The 22,789-nt window shown below is 42.1% G+C and overlaps 1 protein-coding gene across 4 annotated transcripts in view; it reads right to left on the reverse strand.

The window, feature by feature from the left end:
* Nucleotides 1-22,789, reverse strand: part of CDK6 (cyclin dependent kinase 6) — a 123,929-nt gene that overhangs the window by 66,476 nt on the left and 34,664 nt on the right. For all 4 annotated transcript variants that reach the window (XM_062569123.1, XM_062569122.1, XM_062569124.1 and 1 more), the window contains exon 4: nucleotides 2,567-2,734. In XM_062569123.1, coding sequence (XP_062425107.1) covers nucleotides 2,567-2,734 — 168 coding nt within the window. The remainder of the gene's footprint in view (nucleotides 1-2,566; nucleotides 2,735-22,789) is intronic.

Raw genomic sequence — 22,789 nt, forward strand, 5'->3', positions numbered from 1 at the left:
CAGCAAACTCTTTCTCTTCTATCTGAAGAGCTTCTTTGCGAGCAAAGAATGAGAGGATGCATCTCGGGAAGATCTGACACCCCCAAAGACGATTCTTGCAGATTATCTTGCAGTACGCTTCCCTGCTGAAGGAAGCGGTGCAGAGCGCTGGTACCGATCACAACGATAGCACATGCAATGTGCCTTTCAGCACGGGGCTGCCTGTGCTATCACTTTTCAGGGTAACTCCAAAGCAAATCCTTGCAAGCTAGGAGTTTTATTAATTGGCCTGTGTTTAGACACACAATGCCTTTCCGTAAGGCAGTATTTTTTATGCAAACACTTCAAGATAAATCTGGCCTTGCTGAAGTCAATGCAAGTTGATCCAGTATTTCACAAGGAACTGTGAGATAGGTCAACTAATAAACGCTAAGTTTTCTAACCACCACTCGGTCTGCAGGAGCAGTGAAGACTGACATTTAAAACCTTGTTCGATTATCACATTGTACATGAGACTCCCCGCTAGCTGGCTCTACATGGCCAGCCAAAGGTTGATTTTAGGGCTTCTACGCACTAAGTGTTTCAAAAGATATTAACTTTTTCAACTTAAGAAAGCGTCATCCTTCTTAGGCCTGCCCTCAGCATGAAAATTGCATCAGCATACCGACTTCGGTCCGAGGTGCGGTTTTTCAATAAGAAAATAATAATAGATTAAGTTCCGGGTGTGAAAGCCATTATCCATACCTACACCCACACTTCTTGCTCATTCTTGTTCATGGAATAATGCAACTCTTCTACTACCGTTTAGCGTAGCTGCAGTAGCAATTGAATGCTTGTGCTAACCCAGTGTAACCTTTCACGCAGGCAATCCCTTAGCCTGAACAACTGCTACCCACAGCAGCACGATGGGCGCTAGCTAATTAACAGGTTTTCAAGCACCATTTCTAGTGCACAAGTATTCCTTGAGCCCAGGAATTCTGGCCACGTTCTGTTAAAAGCAGGGCTTGGTACAGTTTTGCCCCAGTAAAAGCACTCTGGTTCTGGGGCTTTTGGTCCCTCTCCTCATGTGCAGGCTACATGATCATGATCAAAATGCTGCTCAGCTTAGTAGACGACTTTTCCTCATTTTATGTAGAATTTTTCAAAAAAGTCCCACTGGCGGCCTTACAGCATTCGCTAATTTTGGCTTGAGAAAGTTTATGGATCAACAGAAATAGCCAGTGAAGGTATTACTGTTTCTGACTGATTGCCTGGAAATTAAAAACTACAGCAATTCAAGAAGAACCATTTTTTCCCCTTTTCTTTAAAGCTGTTTTGTCCTCACTGACCTCATCAGAGATTCTTTTGGCTTTTCATTAGGCTACATCCCACATGCAATGGAAGAACAACCCCAAAACACAACCGAGCAAACTGGCCAGTTCACATATGTTTTATGTGAAGACAATACTTTCCTATGTTTAGCAACATGATGATATCATTTTCTGTTTCTTCCTGTCTTCATTCATGCTGAAGCCGGAACCCAGAAAATCATTGTTATATTACAGAACTGTGGTAAGACTCTTACAGTAACTAATAATAACAATGGATTACTTTTTATCAGTGAGAGACCGACTAATTTCTAAATACAATGTAAAATGCAAAGCAGACTCCTTTCAGTTTCTTTTCTCAGTAGTTCTCTCTTCCCTGTCTCTAGTATAAGCAAGACTGCCATCACAGTTGTGATACTCAGAATAGAAAACGGAAACAAAAAGTTCATGAGCAGGCAACGAGACCAAATGACACCCAACACACATGCAACCCCGTTAATCTGCAGTACACTGTAGCCCTAGAGACCTTGTGCCAAGTTAAGAGCTGCTCCTTTTGGGGGCAGGGCCAGCAAGTGTGGGGTCACGGCAAAGAGCTGGCAGGGCTTCCTCACCGGCATCGGCGCCAAGGGCCAGACCTGCCGGGAGGGAGCGAGCCAAGCGTGCCCGGAGAGATCCCCGCAGAGGGGCTACGGTGGCAGGGGGCCTGCAGATACTGGAGGTGGTCTTCAGCAGCTGGCTTGGGCAACAGCTCTGATTTTGGCTGCCAGGTCCCCCTGAACCGCCTCCAGCGCAGCCCTGCTTAGAATTGCTCACTAACATATGGGAGGAAGTATCAGACCCATATTCGGAGACACGGCAGGGTGGCACGTTCGAAAGTATCTGCATATGTTTTCAAGCACGACTCCCTGAGGATGAGCAAATGTTTTACCTTAAACAAGGCAACTTCAGACACTTTCACCCTACCTGACTAATTTAACGTACGGAAGAGGCCAGTAACACAACAAAAGCTAGGTTTAAGGTGTTTCGAAAAACTAGCACATACCTATCCCTCAGTAATCAGTTGTGATTTAATTTAGACCCAGTAATCAGTAATTGATTACTTTTATAAAGTAACCACAACTTCAGTCTTGGCTGGAAACACAACTGTCTTCATGGACACACGTAACTTCAACTGCAGAGATGGCTTTAGAAGCAGAGTTAAAACAAGAGAAAAACATATGAACATAGAGAGCAAGCACACTGCTGCATTAAAATAAAAACAAAAGCCTCCAGAAACTTACCACTGAAGTCAGAGCCATCTGAAAACTGTAGATTCGTGCAAGGCCGAAGTCGGCTAACTTTATCTGCCCACTGCTGGTTACAAGGATATTTTGGGGTTTCAGGTCCCGATGTACCACACGATGTGAATGCAGAAAATCCAGTCCCCGAAACAACTGAAGCATCATATCCTAAATACAAAGAAGAAATCAATATACAACTATCAAGACAAGGTGGCAAACATGTGAACTCACTGCCATAATCTGCAAAACTAATTTAAGTAAGTATTGACTTGAATATGTGCACAGGAGATAAAAACACCTATTAACATAAACCGGACAGGATGTTGCTAGAGCCAGCTGACCCGAACAGGTGTACTTATCACATTAACGCATTGTTTTCAGTTGAAGTATTTGAGGTTGATTGATAGAAGTATAAAGACTGGTCAACACACTTTAAAGAAATAGCAAAAGCATGTCCATAAATCCTAGGGCAACTTCAAAAGAACGCTGTCCAAATAAGAAAAATGCATAGCAGCTTTTTGCTCTTACCTTTAAACCACACACCTCTTTGCATCTCACAAGTCTATGCTTTGTCCTGCCTCCCTGAAGTGGAATTTTATCATTCACTTCAGCAGGTACAGGACGGATTTTAATTGGAAAAGCTGATTATATGATTGTGTTGTCAGAATTTAATGTCATGGGGGAAAATATAGTAAGAAAAACCTACTGCATAGAATTTACAGAATAGGACAGGAACTACTTTAGATCAAAGTCTGGCATTATATCAGTGTAATAATCCTAAGTAACAGTTCTCATTTTTGCCTTCTGTTGTATTACAGTGATGCAATCTTTTCTGACATTTCCACAGCTGAGGAAAGTGTTTCATTTGTACTCATTGGTTTACATCAATCTTAGTAACATGAAAGGAATGAACAAACAGACTCAAAACTAAATACTAGGAATCCCCTGAATTCCAAATTAGAAGGATGCTGTCAACTTGAAGATTATATTGGCAAAATAGTTACAAGCAGATGCTGTGAGATGAAACAAAGGAAAGAAACAAAAGAAGCTAAGAAACAAAAGGGATAAAGAAAAACTGTTTTTTGCTCTGGGCACTTGTCACCAATTTGCAAAACTCCATTTCTGCATTTGCTGGCGACATGCACCCTTTCCATTAGCCATGTGGCAGGTTGACCTCCAATCCTGTTACTAGCAACCAAAATGTTCTTGGAGAGGTGGATGCCAGGAAATATAAGAAAACGGAAGGAGGGTAAATTTAAATTTTTGCTTTTGTTCCTCTCTATAGATTCCTCTAGAGATCCTCACAGGAACTGAGAAACCCTTGTACATTTTTCTCAAGAGAATACTCAGGGCACACTGTTCAAAGGACTGCTATCAGAAAATGGGTTAAAAATAGCTCAGAACATTCAGCTTGATAACACTGCTTCAGCTGGATGCATTTTTGGATGCTTGCTAGGTAACTGAACACAAAAATTACTATTTTCATGTAATGTCCTCTGCTGATCAGTATTATAAAATTCATAATGTTAAGGCTGCAAGGGATCTGACCGCTGATAAAACATGGCCTTCTCTCTATATAGCTTACAATTGCCTGATAAATGCTAGTTACAGTTGGCCGCTTACAAAAAGTCAGTCTTGATATGAAGATGCAAATGATGGAGAAATGACATAAGCTGTGACATCATTTAGTTATAACCATCTCTGAAGGATGGCATGAGCTGAACTCTCTCTTCTCTAGCTGATGTCTTGCACTACATTTGCTTCCGCAGGAATGTGATTATCTTAAGTATGCACTTAGTTGTTTCACTGAGCTTGAGCGTAACTATTTTATTCAACAGGCAGACATAATACCAGATACAGTAAGAAAAAAATTTAAACAACTGAAGTATTAGGCTAGACCCCTGGCTAGTCCCCTTTTTTGTGACATTTCTGCATCATATTCATTTATCACAAATGCAAACTCATTCCTGCAGTTACCAAACACATCAAAAATATTTTCCCTTAACTTTTATTGGTTTTGTTTTTGTATTTCTTCCTCAAGCTCAGTGAATGCAATTCTGCCCCGCTAGTTGGAAGTTGCAAGCAACGTCTTCAGCTTCTAAATTCAGAGTTTTGTTCCAGGTATGTTTAAAAAAAGAAAGAGTAGAGTATTTGAAAATGGAAACTGGACATCTCATTCCCTCAGTCAAGAGGGCTCAAAAAAAAAAAAAAAAAAACAAATACAATTTTCTGAAGTTCTCTTCACACACACAAAAAATGAGGGGTACAGCAGAAAAATGTACTGAGAAAGTACAAATTTAAAAGTTCTTTTAACATTTTCACTTTTCAGGCTATATTCCGCACTGTCGTCTATGCACAAACCTAAAATATTTATCTGTAACTCAGATGAAAATTGAGCTACTTTGGGATGCACTTTCCTTAGAGGCAAACTGTAGCTTTAACTTTGTAAAAGTCTCAAAATGGAAGCAGCTGGAGGTGAAATTTGTTCTGGAAATGCTGCTTCTTTTCTGCGCTCCACTGAAGTATCAGCGATGGCATCCCTCAGCCTGATATTTGATCAGCACTGGATGTCTGGAGCAACTTAGGAAGAACTTTTCAAGTAATATCCTGTTGTAAGTTGCAACAACGCGCGGAAATATGCCTTCGTACTCTGCTTCTGGAGTGAGCGCGGCGGAGCAGCTGCCGCTGCCGCCTGCGCCGGGGGCAGCGTCACCCACCGCTCGCGTCCCCAAGCTTGGGGACAGGAGGAGCAGAAAGCCTCCATCTCCTGCAGATCTGCGTCTCCCCGTGCCTTATCCCCTCCTGGCCCCATCACTTCGCTGATCCCTCCTACGCTCTGCCTTTGGATCCAGAAATCCCTCCCCAGCCGCCGGTTTTCAGGATACCACTCTGATCCTTTCAGTGTCACCCACCACCTTGGCTTCTAGCAATAACAACTGTCATCTGGCTGCATTAAGTTATACGTTATATAACTACAGCCAGACTCCCTAGACAACTCACTAACTAATTTATATTTATCTTTATTTATTATTAGGGCAAATATACAATGGAGAGAAGTAATGAAACTTTTTCACACACAAAGGCCATTCAGATTTATAGCATCTGAAATGCACTTGAGGTTACAGGCACAGAGAGATGCAGAGCACCAAATGCAATCTGGAGCACGGCTATGAGACTAAAAAAAAAAAAAAAAAAAAAGAAAAGAAAAGCCCAAACCCTAAATCTGGAGCAGACTGTGCTCTGAAATCCAGACTTTTGAAAGCACGAGAAAATTGTCTCCAATTCTTCCAGCGTTACCTTTGCATTTGCCAGGTGGGGCTGCATCGCTCCTGCAGTTTGCAGCTTCTTAAGGTTGTGGCAAATTGCCACAATTGATTAGAGCTACCCATATGCTCCTTGCTTTAGAAAGGCTCCAGTGCACGGGAGCTTGCGGCTAACTCAGCTTTCAGCTTAACTGCCTCGTACCTTGAATCGCACCCGAAGCGCTGCGGTCCGGCACCCGCGCCACAACCGGCCCCGGTGCCCGCGCGCGGCCCCCCGCGCCCCTCCGCCCGGGCACCTCCGCAGAGCAGAGCGGCACGGCAGCGTCGCGGCCGGCCGGCGCGGGCACGCGGGGCACCGGGCCGCCTGCGGGGACGCTTACGGGATCGCGGGGAGGCTCCCGCCAGCACCTGCTTTCATTTTAAAGGGTGTTTTCTAAACGTGCTGCAATGAAAGTGTAAAGAGCCTTCAGGTCCTCTGAGGCCTATTTTTGAAACAGAGTAACTAGAGCACTTCTATGGTTATACACTGTAACTAAATTAATTAGTTCTTAAAAAATAAAAGGAAAAAGGCATTCCTGAGGAATTACCCAGTACAGATAAATGAACAGCAAAAGACGTGATGAACGCTGAATCTCGAAGGCACTAGCAATAATTCAGCGACTCCCTGTTAAATGCAGTGATTTTCTTTTTTATTTTCTTCCCCCCCCCCCAAAAAAAAATCTGCCCCCGGTGTGGGGCTGGGAAGCCTTCCTGCAAGCCCAGCCGGACGGCGGCTGCCCGGGGAAGCTCCCTGCGCCCGCACTCCCACCCCGCGCAGCCTCCTCCTCAGCTCCCACGTGCCTCCTGCCAGGCAGGAGAGCAGTAAACCCCCGGGACCCGTTCGTTAGTCCTGCTCATCACCTCTGCTATGCAAGACAAAATGTTTCCCGTTCAAGGAACAAAATGTTCCACTTGGAGAGAAGAATGCGGCAAATTTGTTAGCCCACCAAGCTCATGCAAGGAATTGGCCTAAAAGTCATTAGTGGTTTTTATGCTGCTACCCAAAACGTAAATGATTTGCTGAAAATCCATTCACAGCTGTATTTATTTTAAAATATGAAATAAAGATTTGCACAGTTACTTTGGAAACGTAAAATTAGTTTAATCCTATCAAAGACACATAATGCACTCGAACTGGATTAGTGAACATTTCAAATCATATTCTGATCTACACTTTCTGATCGATTTTAAAGTATTTTTATGAGGAAGAAAGCATGGTTCAGACAAGTGATTCTGGATTACCAAGTTTTTGAGATGAAGATGGTTTGCAGTAAACATTAAAAAAATATGCCTTGAGGTGGGATGGGGTCCAAGGGATACCCACTGCTGCTGCCACAGCCCGAGGACAGGCTATGCACTATACATACACACAGCTTTGGACTCCTTCCTGCAGAGCCCTCACTACATACCTAGCCATGAAAGTAGGCAAGCATCTATACATGTTAGTGTTTTGGAGAACCCCATTGAAGGCACACTGAAGTTCTCCAAATTAGCCCAGTGAAAAAGCAGAAGCTTTTAATAGGTTTAATAGGTCTATTTTTAAAAGAGCTAGACCTGTCTGTTAGATAAAGTATCTGAAAGACTGGAGTCCTTAAAACACCATTTTGAAGACAGCTTTAGTTACATTAGAAGCAGTGAGGTATCTGAGATTAGAAAGTCCTATAGAAGTTAGTATGGAATACAATATTCAGAGAACCAGATAATAATCATCCAGCTTGGTAAAATTGGCAAATGTCACTATTTTGCGCACACTTGCTCATGTATCCTGAACATCATATATTCGTTTCATGCAAAAGTACAACTGTTCAGAAGATTGACACATCTTTGCATAAGCAAAGTTACACACACACTACTGTTCCCATTCCCAAACACTGCCAGTTTCTATTGCCAGAAGTCTCAGGGTTAAGTGAAAATCAGACCTGCTGCTCTCCGTATTGGATCTTCTGAATTTTGAAAAACTTAAGAAATCAATTTAGGTGTCAGCCTTTCAATGAGCCTGTGAAAGGTATCTCCAACTTCACTTCACATTGGAGAATACATTGGGAAAAAAAAAAAGAAAAAAACACCCTCTGAAAAATTGCAAAATTGTAACTGAATTATAAATGTTCATGGTATTCTTTGAAAAACTTTGAGTCCTAACAGGACTGGATCATTATTATCTATTTGTTTATATTATAGCTTTCGATACACCAATGCAGTATTTTTTTTTATTGCCATGCTCTTGTTTGTACAATGAACTCAGTTCACAGCCGCTAGAGCAACTTAAACATGTTCTAGTCCCTTTTGCATGAACTCCCTTCTGGTTTTACTTTAGAAGAGCACCCCTGCACTTGTACCCCTGCAGAAGGCACTGACCAAGCATTTTTCCGGAGTCCTCCAGATGCACGTGCTCCCCAAATAACCCTGCTGATCAGCTGCAAACCTGATTTAAGCTAGATTAAGACAAACAGGTTCACCCAACAGTTCAGGGAACTGTTCAAACTAACCTTCTGTCTGCTCACCTTAAAAAGGAGACCTGGATTAATACTTCACAGGACTCTGTAGAAAAATCAGTTTCAGTACCAGTACCTAGTAGACTTTGGTTATGTAAAAAAAGGTGAAACAAACTCACCACTGATCTCAGAAGACTAAATTCAATGTAAGAAATATGCACACATGTATATACACGTGTACAGACACAAGTATCAAAGCATTTCATTTCAGACAGATCAAAATTGTTTTGTATCTACAAGCCTTCCCACAACAAAAATTTCTGATTTTCGAGCTCAGCACCTATGAAGTCAGTTTGCAATCAAGTCTCACTGTTTCAGCTGTTAATTATTCACACTGATGACGAGGATTTGCCTAACTGAAAGTAAATCTATACAATTATTCTCCTGCTCACTTACTTTTAGTGACTCGGTGTACCAAAAACTTCTATCAAAATGGAATTACCAGACATGCAAATGAGACACATAAAATTTCCTCTTTGGCTACTGATATTTTTAAAAGAAAATACATGCAAATTAAATAAGAACACAGGGGAAATTTGCTTTAACAATTTGATAGAAACTGGCAAAAGTGGGACTACTAGCAAAATCTGCCCTGGATATGAAATTTTCACAGCAAGTAAAAGTAATTTTGTAATTAACAATCTTTTCTTCTATGAATAAATCTTCCCAATGTCTGCACCCAGCAGAAAACCATACAGATTTTATAGATCTGTGCCTAGCATTTTCATCCTCTGTCTCTGGATGACACCACCATAGTTTTGTAGGTCTCCAAATACTTTCTGAGAAATTTCCTTTCTTTTAATATTGTTCCTCTATTACGATCTTTTTGTAAAACTCTATTGGAGACAGCAGTATCTTACAGCGCACCCTGGTCCGGCGGTTGTTACCCATCCTGTTCTTCTATTCCTCTCAACATCTGAAAAAGAGATGAGGAATGAACCAAGAAACTCCCCAAACTTATTACTGGCTCACTGCATTGGTGAGCCCAATACTAATGACTTAAAATAGTACCCGTGATGTGTGTGCCTTAGCTCTGAAGCCTCTTCTGGCATCTGTCTGCGGACTGACAGCCTTCAGAATTTAATAACTATGGCTGTGCAATGCCAGGACACGTTTGACAGCTGGGTAGAGCTGCAGTCTGAATTTTAGAGTACACTTTTTTGGTAATTCCAGCTTCTTTTGGCCATGCCTCCCAAGAGGGAAAGTCATCTTTCCTATGACTGTTGCTGTGAGTTTTAGCCCTTATTCCTTCTGGGCTACAAAGCTGACTCACTTGGCTAAGTCAATCTATTCTGGAGCACTGTGTACACCCCCTTAGTGCTATCATCCCTCCGTAGTGTTTAACATTTTTAGTTTTTAAAAAAGACTTTGATTGCTTCTAATATGCTTCATAGCTACTTCCTTCTCTTATCTTGGGACATCTCCCCTTTCTCTTCTTAGACTTTGCCTCTGCCTTCCCAGGCTGCATTTTGGGACATCGTAAGCGCATCACCGCTTCGGGCAATTCTTGTGGAAGCTCCCTTGGTGCAGTCAGAGATCAGACCACTCGAAATTCAGAAAGCTGCGTATGACTCCTTTTAACTCCATCAGCATGATCCTGAGAGGAGGTCACAGAAATCACGGAGCTCCTGCTCCCCGCCAGGCTCAACAGTCAGGGCATTACTGGCAACTGAAGAGCCGACGCTCCTCGAGTGCTCCTACTGCCATTTCTTATGAAGGAAACACCCCAAATCCCTCCTTAGAAATGCTACTCAATCAGCACGACGGCTTTCAGCAGCACCTGAGCGATCCTGTCAGATGTAACAGCTCTTTTAAATTTACTCAAATTCTGTGAAGGGTTAAAAATATGGTGTATGTTGACAGTCGATGCTCCTGACTCGCAGGAAAGACACGTTGCTGTGGGGCCCGGATCGAGGCTGCTCCTTCCCTGCAGCTGTCTGTGGAGAGCAGCTAATTGCATCCACTTGTTTAACCTCGGGGATAACGTCTGGAGGGGACCAAGTGCCACAGGCGTACTTTTTTTTTTTTTTTTTTTTTTTTTTAACGGTCATTTCCTCTCTGGTGTAACTTGCATGACAGCATGTGACAAGCAGAAATTAATGGGGACACTGCTGTGCCAATACCTCTTGAATTGCTTTGACACTGGCTGCAGGCTGCCTGCTTGGCCACCCAGCCAAGACCTCACATGAAACATGGCAAGGGGCCCACAGCTCTATTCACTACCAAGCCAGCTGGTCAGTGATTAGAAAGCCGAAACAATGCTGAGCACATACATCAAGAAAAATGCTTTACAACAGCTTCGGACTCAGGAGGTGAAGTCTGCTAAAAGGGTAGATCTGTAAATTCATCTTCTGGGGATTGCTAAATCTAGCTAACATTGGAGGTGACGTGCAAGGTCCCACTAGATGACTGTGCTACGTTGTCACCTGAGCACAACGAGGGCCAACACCAGAATAAAGACTAACTTCCTAATATGCTCAAAATAATGTGCAAACAGCTTAGGCCATGTTGATTCAGGTCCAGGGGAGCATTCAAATTATGTAAACACATAGAGATATATGACAGACTGCTCTTCCTAATGATCTATCAACACCTTGGCAACATTGCTGACATTTCTGCAGAAATTCTCAATGGATTTGTCTGCAGTATGCCATCAAAAAGGCTGAGATTTGTTTATACGCTGATAAGTAACAACAAAGGCTAAGACTTTCGGAGGATCCCAGGGGATCTGGATGACCAGCTCTCCTACATCCAAGGCAGCTTTGAACATTTCAGCCAACTCTTTTTTGAAACCTGTCAAATCCTTGGCTAGACACAAAAAGCTGGAGAAGACTATCCCTAGTATCTGCTAAAAATGCGTATGATCTCTATGAAATATCTGCATGGTAACAACAAAATAAATATGCTTTTTTTTGAACTAAGAAAAAAAATAAATAGGATCCTACAGGATTAGAAACTCAAAATCATTTAAAAATAATAGGACTTGGACACCTATTTCCAATGGCTCCTTCAAAGATAATTAACCCAGTATTGCAATTTGTGTTTAACAGAAAACTTGTTTAAACAGCATAACACAGGCCCGCTTCATTTCCCGATATATAAGGAATGTTACAAGCACCGCAAAAGGATAGCTAAGTTAGTACTGTGGAGCAGAAATCAGGGTTATTGAGGAGTTTGGACTTTCAGTCATTTCAGTTCATTTTGATTGCTTCCATCACTGAAATATCTAGGAACCTAGGAATTCAGCATAGAAATGGTACTTTCAAACTGAGGGAGAAGCTGACCTCATATCAGGCACAACCAAAGCTCAGTGAAGTCCCTGGGAGTCTATTCATCAATTTTCCAAGACCTGTACTGACCGCACTGCTTTTGGTATGTCCATCTTCCTCCTGCACTGATCAGAACCTGCAGCCCTTCCAGAGAGTTGTAGCCAATCTTCTTTGAGACAGAAGTGTTAGTGTGACACTGGACATCAAAATACAACTATTCTCTTAAAGTTAGATGCTCTTTTAATAAATAGTTAAGAGTTCTTATTAAAGCTGTGAAAACAGAAGAAAGTAAGAAGACAGTCCCTTCCTCACATAATAAATAAGGGTCAGTTGTATACTTTTTAAAAGCTACTTTTCAATAATTCTTCATGCTTCTAAGGGACCCATGTGGCAGAAGTACCGTGAGGCTCATCAGTGCTGTGCAGTGGCTCAACAGTGGGGTCAGTTACTACCTGAGCACCAATCGCAGCAGTTCATTTACACTTTCTGCCTCTGTTGTCCTGTATTACAAATTCAGGGATAATGGTTAACTACTTCATGAGTGTTACAAAGATTAACTGGTTAATGTTTGTTAAATACTCCAAGATCTAGAATTAGCTTTCACTTATAAAGGCATAACAACCTTCAAGAAAACAAAGGATATACATGAGATAAAAGATTTCCTGGATATAAGTCATGGTAGAAATGGGCATTAAGGAAGAGATGAGAAGGGACAGTGGCCTGTTGGGAACCAGCTTGGTCAGGAGCACCAAGCAAAGATCTGCATAGTTTGCAGTGCTATTGCAGTATTATAACCTGTCAAAACAGTCTTGAGGATGAGAACCTTACTGATGCCTTACTACATCTAAACCAAAATTGGTAAAAAAGGGAATTGTTTCTTCAAAACATGCATCAGCTTGAGTTGCTCTCCATGTTTACAGAGGCTACTCACTTGCAATCATGATAACACTGAATTGAAAAATCAATAGCTCTTCAACCACCAGCTTTCAAGGTGAACAGCCACACACTTTCTCCTACAGACAAAGCACAGAGAAGAGATATGGCAGCAGGAGCCAGGCAAGTGCACAATCTTTTGTTCTCACTGAGCACCGGAGAAGTTTGCTGAGAGCATCCGACTCTCACTTTCTCCTTCTTTTCTGATATCACACCTTTTTCTTTTCTTCTCTCTTTCCTCCCTTGATGTACTGTTCCCCATTCCTGCTCCACCCCAGCGCTGACACTTCTTCCCACCTTCGCTGCACCCCATCTCATTTGGCCATTCCCTCTCTTACCCTCACTCTCATGCTCTGTGGCTTAACTTTATTTCTTTTGGGTGGTCTCTCCCACAAGCCAGGTGATTACTGAGCAACACAGACAAGCAGAAGATGCCTGCTACTAGCAATGCCTCAGCAGTTCATCATCTGATTTCAGCTACAACAGACTCTGTAGTAAGTGGTGATCTGCTGGAGATGTTTGCTCAGAGAGAGTCCTCTTTCGTAAAAGACAGGCTAGTCTGTCTGTCCAGGTCTACTAGGATCAGCTACAGCAGTGGATAGGGTCCTACACATCTGCTGATGCTCTCCAAAGTACCATGGGCCAGTAGCCCCTCTCGTTCTCAGTGGGATGACACTGATTTACACTGCAGAGAAGCTGGCCTTGCTTTCTTCTGAACACTTGGCTGGTTCTTACAAATGAGGAATCTTCAACTGGTAATGATACAATGAGGAGTAACTATATTTATTTATTCACATTAAGTTTAGCACAGTAGATAAGAATCAGCTCTGCTTGGCGGGGGCGGGAAGGAGGAGGCATGGGGTAGGGGAAGAGAGGTGTGACATGAGAGCTGGGAGTCTGCTTGGGAGGAGAGAAGTAGACACCTCCAGTGTTTCACAGGCAATATACTCTCGCCACTCTCCCTCTCCGCCACAGCGGTGCACTTCAGTAGAAAGCCAAAGGTATATTAGAAGCTAACTTGCAAAAAGGACTGAGCAGTTCAACAAATTGCTTCCTCGAAGAAGTATCTTTTGAAACTAAAATGTCACAAATGATGCATGTGACAAATGCATCATTGCTTCTCGAAAGTGTAACTCGTAACAGGCAAAAAAATATGGCATTGATTACGTAAGCCAATTTGGAAAAGAAAACAACATGTCTTCTAGTGTATCTCCACTGCAACCATTCATGGAAAAGCTGTGAGAATAAAACTAGCTACAATCCAGACAACCTGAAGCACATACACGCAGGCGTTGCTTAACCAGGCCTGAGAAAGATAAGTCTTTTGTTTTCCCTATCAACAAACAAAACATTGCAAATCACACAATACAATATCAAACTCTATGTTATTCTAAAATGTCAGTCAATTAAGTAGAAACAAACTGTATATTTAGAAGAACAAATGAAATAGGCTAGGGATCACTATCAAAGGACTTTTGTTTTCTTTTGTTTATTAAATAGCAACTGTATTATTTACTGCAGCTTTGCAAGCTAGTGAGCAGCTGGGTGTAACACACTGCCGTGCTGTGTAACCTCTCCTTATGCTTCGTTAGGCTCCCTATCACGGCCAGAAGAAAAGAAATCTCTCTGTTATGCTTTTCCTGTGGCAAAGGAAAAGACAAGATGATGACTTTCCAGCTCATTTCACTTGCACAAGGTCCTCATCAATCACCATGGGGTAGGTCTTTGTTGCTTTCACTGGAGGACTGTTCTTAGCTTTCTGTCACAATAAAGCGTGACTCCACTAACTAGCAAAGCAAGGTTACCTCCACCACATTTGTAAAAAAACAGAACGCACACATAAGGCTAAAGGCTACTCCTGCAATACTTTCCAGTGTCCCAGTTTCACAGACGTAAACCTAATCTGAATTGTGTTTAAGTTCTTCTCACTGAAATGAAGGCTAATGCCTGAGATACTCAGAGCAGTTGACGTAAGGAAACTAAACTACCCATCTCATCAAGAACCAAAAGTTTTCTGCTTGTTTTGCGACTTTCTGCTCCAGAAACCAAGCAAAGAAACTGTGGTTTATTTTTATTTTAAACTCTCTGTCAAGTATGCATCCCTTTGCAGTTTTGGTTCGCTATAGCCCAGGCAGCTTGGCCTCTATTCTCCTTTTCCTATGTCTTCAATAAGCCCTACAGACATCAATAAGAATTATGTGAGCAAACAACAAGCAGAAAAGGGATATATTGTAATCAAGGCAAAAACATAAGCAAAAATGCTTTCTAAGATGGTCTCTGCTCCCTTAACTTCATGTTTTTATCTGTCTGTTCCTTTTTGGTCTGTGTTGTTTCTCACTGCATGACAGTTGCACACAACATACTATCGTAATAACAAGCATATGGCTCGAAGATCACTGTTGACTTTCTCAAGTCTCAAATTAGACATTTTTATTTAAAATACATGAAAGACATCTGTATACTCTTTCATTACATGCATTTTACATTTGTAATATCCTACGTATTCTTTTGGAACCATTTCCATTAAAACACCGAGTCTGGGTTTGGATAGCAAGTATTTCCTTTGTAACACTAAGGGAGGATCAAGCCACTGTCAAAATTTCTCTCCAAAAAGTCCTTGCTAAAATATTTACTCTACTTGTCAGAACAGGAATATCTTAAGTTAATTCCAAATGAAAGAATATTTTAGAATGAGTCATAAGCTAGATGTTAAAAAAAAAAAGGCAACACACTGCCATTCCAGTGCCCCTTTCTTTCTGTGAAACTAAACAAAAACCGACTGTGTCTTTGCGCCCACGGAACATTGTAATGTTTTGGAGCCTTCTGAGATTCCTTAATTGCAGTTATGCAACAGAACTGTCATAGCCTAAAACAAAGGACAAAAATTCAGCAGCTGAATTTACTGGCTTGGAAACGAAGTGCTCTTAGAAGACGGCTAACATGTCTTCTGGATTATTTTGGCATTTTAAAGTGCATATGTATAAAGTGCAATGCTTTCTATTGCAGAGATCAAAGAAATGGGACATTTTACAAGTTACCTAAAATTCTTTATTTTGCTCTTCATAGAATCACATATTTAGCAGTAGTGAAAACTCTTGAGCTGTAACTTCCTTTACCATTAATCCACTAATTCCAATGGGCCCTTTATCACATGTTTTCCTGTTCAACATCCATAAAGGTATCATGCTATGGCTTTTAATGAGGTGGCCTGAAAGGTATAAAAACAGTTTCTTTTAAATGGGTATTCTGAAAGGTCATACCTGAAAGGTTTGAAAGGTTTTCAAAGGCAAATGGGATAAATGCTGTGGCCAGAACAGTTATGATTTTAAATAAATCAGTAATAAATCACCCTGTTAAACCTATGCTCTGCCGAGTCCTTTTCCATTTCTGTGCCAGTTTGCAATGATGCACAGCTAAGACGCAGCTTTGTAACTAGTCAGGAGCCTGGTTCCAAAGACGCTGCAGACAGATGCTGCTTACACTGAAGTTTTCAGGGGAGACTACTTTTTTCGTCTGACAAAGCATTTGAAGACAGGCAAAATACATGTTAATGACTAACCTGAGACTACAGAAACTACGGTTTCATTTCTTCTTTGCTCTGACTTTTGAATGCATTAGGTCAGTAATTATGGATAACCGATTCTCCTCTGCTAGAATCAGCTATTTCGCAGCCTTTCAACCTGATGTCCTATAAAGTCACAGCAACCTGTTTACATAAAATTAAGCAGAAGCTTAAGTGCTTTGCTGGATCGCACTTCTGCTCCCTTTGGGGTTTTTTAAGGCCTGAAGCTGAACCAGAAGGCTCAGGTACATATTCCAACAAGATTTTAAAATATTTTAAATGTATACCAACATAAGTGGCAGACTGTGTAACTGTAATGTTAACAGAGGAGTCAAAAAAGTCCTAAAATAATAATGTTTTTAAGTTTTTGAGTAAAGTTTCCAACCCCAAAATAAGCACAAATCTTGATGTAGGAGCTTATGCCTCTCTTACTTAATTGCAAACTGTTCATGCTTTATATGAAAACAAGTGCAAGGCTGCTTGCTCCGTGATAGTAGTAGCATTGCAGCACACTCACACCTCAAGTGCTGGCCAGCAGTTACACCACAGAAGGATGTGACCCACTGGCATGCTCTAGAGCACTGACACGTGCAAACATTACAAAATCGGGTCTCCTGTATTAAAACTACAAATAAATTGATCGTTTTCATTTCTAATTATTATTCCCGGGCTGTCTCACACAGAGCCAACACCAAACAGTATTTCTATTCTTTTACTCATGAGTCCATCCTGAAATTTTCTGTTTTCTGGCAGCTGCTTCCTAACTTACTAATAATGTGCATCTTTGTTTGGACTTCTTAAAAAAAAAAGGGATATTCGCAAAGTGGAAGAGAGCTCATTTTATTTCACTTTGAAACCTGAGAAACCTGTAACATGAAGATTACGCTGATTACAGAGCATTGATACAAATAAAGGAAGCAGTTGTGTAAATGTGTGAAGTGGAGGTGGTGGGGAAAGAGCGGAGCAGAGGAGAAACACTATTCCAGACAAACAGTGCTGCTGTAGGACCGGCTGATCGCAGCTCACATTTAACCCAGCACCGTGCAAAGGCCAGCACTTCACACGGCGAAGGAGGACCTGCTATGGTGGGCACCGTGCAGCCCAGAGTTCTCACGCAGGCTCTTCCATTCAAAGCTCACAAATAAAATGGACAAGACAGACCCCAGGTGGAGAAAAAGTGTGACGTTTCCATGAAACTAATTTTTATGGGAACGGAGTCAGTTATGAGGGGATAAGCAAAACGGAAAGAAAAGCGATGGGGAGAGAAGTTGTGGAGGGAGGGAAAGAAGAGAAGGTAGGAGTTTTATAGAAATAGAGTGAAAACAAGGTGAAAAACTGAAGGGGAAGGGGAAGAAGGACAAAAGGAAGGAAATGAAGGAAGGAGTGGGAAAAACAGAGATTCACACAGGCAAAGAAAAATGGGTTGAAATCCCTGCGAGTGCTCAGGGCCTTGGAGGGTTTTGCTTGGGCTGTGTCAGCAGCTGCATGGAGCTGGCTGAAGCCACCGGCTGGTTCTTCCCCATGGTTTCATCCCCGATGGGGAGGGAAGGGAAGGGAAGGGAAGGGAAGGGAAGGGAAGGGAAGGGAAGGGAAGGGAAGGGAAGGGAAGGGAAGGGAAGGGAAGGGAAGGGAAGGGAAGGGAAGGGGGAGCAACCGCTCCGGTTCTGGTATCTGTGGTGGGGCGCAGGACAGGGGCTCGCGTGCATGTGCTCCCAGAGACTGGAAAGCAGGGAGAGAACGAGCCTCGGCTGGTCCCATTTTCCTCCCTCCTTACGACGGCAAGAGCCCGTGCTCTAGCTCAGTCATGTCTGATGGTGCAGCTGAAAGCCTGGAGGATGGACTCTGAGAATCAGCAGATATATATGTGTATGTGTACATTTATGTCTGTACATATAAATACAACGTATACTAAACCACTCTATAGCCCCAAGAGGAGAACTGCTCTGTGTGTGTGTGTGTTTATGTGCATGTATGAACACACACACACACACACAATTTAAAAAATCTCAAGGCTAATTTTAAGCTCTACCTATGAAAATACACAAAGTTCAGTCTCTATGCATTTGCATGGGGCTTTCTTCTCCGGCGCTGAGCTAAGTACATCTGTTACAGAAGAAAGCAGTAAATACAACCTAGCTTGATTAAATCAGCATGCCAGTAAAGTAACACACTTCAAATTATTTTTTATTGTGGGATACAATAACTTGCCTATTCACTGGCCTAAAAACAGTGCATATAGCTATCGCAAGTGCATTAAACTTCTCTTGAGTTGATTGCAGAAAATATTTTTTTAACAAATAATGTATTTGATTACTATTATCTTCTGTTAGCCACTGTCTGACTAATTAGCCATTAGGTTGTCCACGGCTACCTTATGAACTGTTACGTTGAACTACTGCTGTGTAGTTGCCATTGAATAATTATAACTAGTCTTGGACTGTCCTGGTATAGAGAATCTGAGCTGCAATAATTTGGGTTGGTTGAGACTGGAAGGGTATCGTGCAGCCATGCTTCTCTTCCAGATCCGCTGAGTTCAACTCTTAGAGTCTGGAGTTCAATAAGAATAAATACGTTTGTCAAGCTTCCCAAATACCTGCTGCTTTTCAAGTTCTGTTAGCTTACTTCCTCTTCTCCATCTCTGCCTGCTTATTCTGGGGTAAGGTATAGCTAGATGCGTAAGCACTTGATTTCCCTCAAGTGCAGAAAGCACCACTGAGAAAGCGTTTTCTATCTACCCCCTCTAAAAATCAAGAGTGGCTCTTTGAACATCTCCTCGCTGTCTCATACCTGCTGCAGTGTGACCTTCAGATTACTGGACAAAAGCAAAATTTAGAACACGGATAAATCCAAACAGTTTAGTCTATTGTCTCGCCTGTGCTTCACACACACTGTGAACTGCAACATCTTTCTTTTAATTGTGTTAACAGTACTGTCGTATCTTTGATGAAGAGAAAGACAGACTCTGAAAACATGACCGATGCTTCTGCCGATCACTGAGGCAGGATTATTTGCAGAGCATCCTCTACACCAGCACTCCACCACAACGGAGAGCATCTCCAACACTGCCCGCTCCTAGGAACTGCCTCTGGCTCCTTGACTGAGCCGTGAGGCATCAGGTCTCTGCTGCTTGGCTGGATGGTCTAGCTCCATTTTTACATCTCCCTGAGTATTATTCCCACCATGCGTTCTGTTTTTCACATTCAGTGTCATCAAAGCATTTCACATAGCAATTGCTACAACACTGATAGTTCCCTGTACCAATAGTGAAAACTCCAAATAATCCAAGAGCACTAATCAATATAATAATATTGTAATTAATAATTCAATAGCAAAAAGCCTACTAATCCAAGGGTATTTAAAGGGAATTCAGAACAGTACAGTTAGTAAGCTTTTTTTTTTTCCCTTGCTTTATGTCAAGGTCCAGCTCCACAGAATTAACAGAAATTCAGCTGACAGTGACATTTCACTTCCAGTGTCTGTGATTCTGCAATTTTGCAATGACTGGATCATAAATGCTGTTCCACCAGAGAGGGAGAGAATCCCCATTCCTGACCACAATTTAGAATTGCTTCAGTTTCTTAACTCCCTTTGACTTTCTGAATAAAGACAATTTCTGGCCCTTCATCCATAGCAAACAATAGAGGCCCCCTGGCTTCCTCCTGACTTCAAGGGAGGACGTGTCCCTTAGGGACATACGGTATTGTGCTGCTGCCTACGAGAATTTGGACCATAAAAGAAAAGTAGATTGAGATGTCTATTTAGAGAGTCTTTGATAGACATTTTTTCGAAGTGATATTTGTAATTCAGTGTCACAGATTCCAGCGACTAAAATTATTATTTCAATCAGGTTGCTTTCACGTATCATGCTACAATGTTGCTTGACTGCTTTCCAAACTGGAACAACAAAAAAATGTGAAGCGCTCCAATGACTTTAAACTACTCTACTCAGGACAGAGTGATTTAAAATTATTGGCGTGCCTCACATTTTTATGAGCTCTCAGTTTGCAAGCAGAGGAGGTCTGGACAGTCCTGACCATTGCAAAAAAAGAACAATATATTTTGCTCGGTTTGAAAATGTCTGCATTTCAATTTGGAAGTGGTAGGGATTTGGTGATATTTAACTCCACCATCATTAAAATCAGTGGCTAGGCACTGATGATAAAAAAAATTAAAATTAAAGAAATAGCTCTGCAGGTGCCTTATGAGAGAGCACAAGACCTAGAGAAAACTGGCTACTTTGCAGGAGCCACAGCGGGCAGGCAGCGCGAAAGGCAGCCGCGGGGACGGCCGGGGGACAGCAGCGTCTATTAGCGCTAACCCTCGGGTGTCCGCGTCCTGCTAACTAACACCTTATATTTTGCAGCACCCCGCGCTGAGCAGTGTCTTCATCCAAGCCATGACTCCGTGTGGTAAGGCCAGCCCTTGGGTTACTGCCCGCGCCACCGCAGCGAAGGAGAGGCGGCTGCGCCCGCAGCACGCGGCAGCGGTGCGGGGGAGCAGGGTCCCCACCCCGGGCAGAGGGAGTCACCACCATCTGCAGAAGATCCTCTTTTTAAGGGTTAGTCCCCCCAGGAGCTGCCACTCGTGCAGAGCACCCGCTGCTTCTCCTCGCAGCAGGGCGACCGCTGGGAGCAGGACAACGGAGGAAACAGTGGAAGATGTGCAGCGGTCTCCCACAACGACAGAGCAGTTTGGACATTTTCTTTTTCAAGCATTTATAATGACAACTCTTTTTAATTCATAATATGGCTTCAGAAAAAAATTTGTTGCAAAAACACTGCACAAAGAGCAAGATCTTTTGCAGCTGTAAACTGGAACCATTTCACTGGAGTTAATGGATTTACACCTCTTTTGAGCAGCTGAGGATCTGATCCATTATACTGCGGACTCCAAATTCCTCAATAAGTTTTCCTTCTTTCCTTCTGACAAAAGTGCTTGGCAGGAAAATTTTATTAAAAACTCTTTTCTTAGTATCCTGCTTAGTTATTAATTTGATTAGGCTCTTTTTAAATACAATTACTCTTAAAGGAGCTGCTTTTCACTTGTTGTTGTTAAATATGGCAACACTCAGAAGACGGCCTGTACTGTGGGGTTTGTTTTCCTGGAATATCTCGCTTTGTTTTCAGAACTGCATGACTGTGCGACATCTGCTCCACATCTCAAATGTGATCGGCTGGGTAGGTACAACTGTGGCAGATGGCTGATGACTCACTCACCTTTTAACACCGAACACTGCTTTGCTTTCTGAGAAGCAACATCTTCATATTAATTTTCTAAGTGTCATGCAAAGATGCCATCCAGTCTGCCTGGGTTGCTAGCCCATAACATAAGTTAGAGGATGTGCACAGGGGTGAAAAATTGCAATCGAATATTTCTTTAGTTTGTGGCACCTGGCTTGGGGTAGTATTTTAGGCACTTCCAAGCTTTCACTTACTATCAAGTAAATTCACAACAGGAAATTAGGTTCGCTGTTGTAGCAAAATCTGGATCCCTGAATCAGATAGAGATCTAGGGATCCCTATGCAAAGGGGAAAGACAGAAATAATATCCAGAGAAATCCTGCACTTGAGTGAGGACTCAGGAAACAGCAGATAAAATGATTTATATTAAACTTTGTCCTCTCTGTGAGCTGGACACCCTGTTCCCACACTGGGGGAACACCATGAAGATTCGCAGACTACCGACCAGGACGGAGACTGTTCCCGCTCTTCCTGCGCCCCATGGTAGAAAACACACGCATCCCGTGTACCAGCAACCTTGCTTAGTTCCCTTCTCCGCCGAATGTCAGGTGGAAAGCCTACACAGCCGTGTGCCTCGGGTAGGTTAAATTCTTATCAAGCAAAAGAAAACTATTATGGGAAGCCACAAGTTTATTTACCAAGATACTGACTGGCCATAGTAACTTTGTTCATTACTAGAATTAAAGAACCTTAGCAATTTGTTATCCCCTCTCGTTCTTACAGACTCTTCGCTTGGCAAAACAAGATGACCAGAGGGATCTCCAAAGCACCATTCCTAACCCACTTAATTTGCAGCTCTATGTATCAAACCATCTCATGCACATATTTATTTAAAGCAAAATATGGTTATGTACACTATAATAGCTTAGGTATATCTAACTTAACTGGTCAGCTCATTTGCATGTACATGATTTCCATATTAAAAACGTAATTAGGGTTACAACAACCATATCCATATCTTACTGAACTCCTTCAGGATAAAAAAACATACTAGCTTCACAGGCATTGTGTCAAAATGCAATCACCCAGCTTAAACATGTTTCAGTCCCTCAAATTAACACATCTTAATGCTTTACTGTCCCATTAACCATTTTTGTTTAAAAAAAGAAAAAAACTTTCTGTGGCAGGGACCTGTCATTCCTACTTCCACTACCCTTATGTCAACTAATAAAAGTTCCAAATGAGCCAAGTCTCTTGGAGGCTCAACTGCTCATGTCATTAACATTACCAAAGACCCAGGTATGACTAACAGCTGTGTCTTAAGGAAACTGAACTCATACCTTCCATTTCCAGAGAAACTGCCCTAAAGTTTAAGAGTATCCCAGGAAGGAAAGAAGAGAGGAGAAGTTGGTTAGAGAGGAAAGAAGGAGTATTTGTCACTGCTGACTCTGATTCATCCTGTGTAGAATAAATATTAATCAGATA

This window comes from Rhea pennata, chromosome 2, assembly GCF_028389875.1.
Source record: "Rhea pennata isolate bPtePen1 chromosome 2, bPtePen1.pri, whole genome shotgun sequence".
Classification (NCBI taxonomy): domain Eukaryota; kingdom Metazoa; phylum Chordata; class Aves; order Rheiformes; family Rheidae; genus Rhea; species Rhea pennata.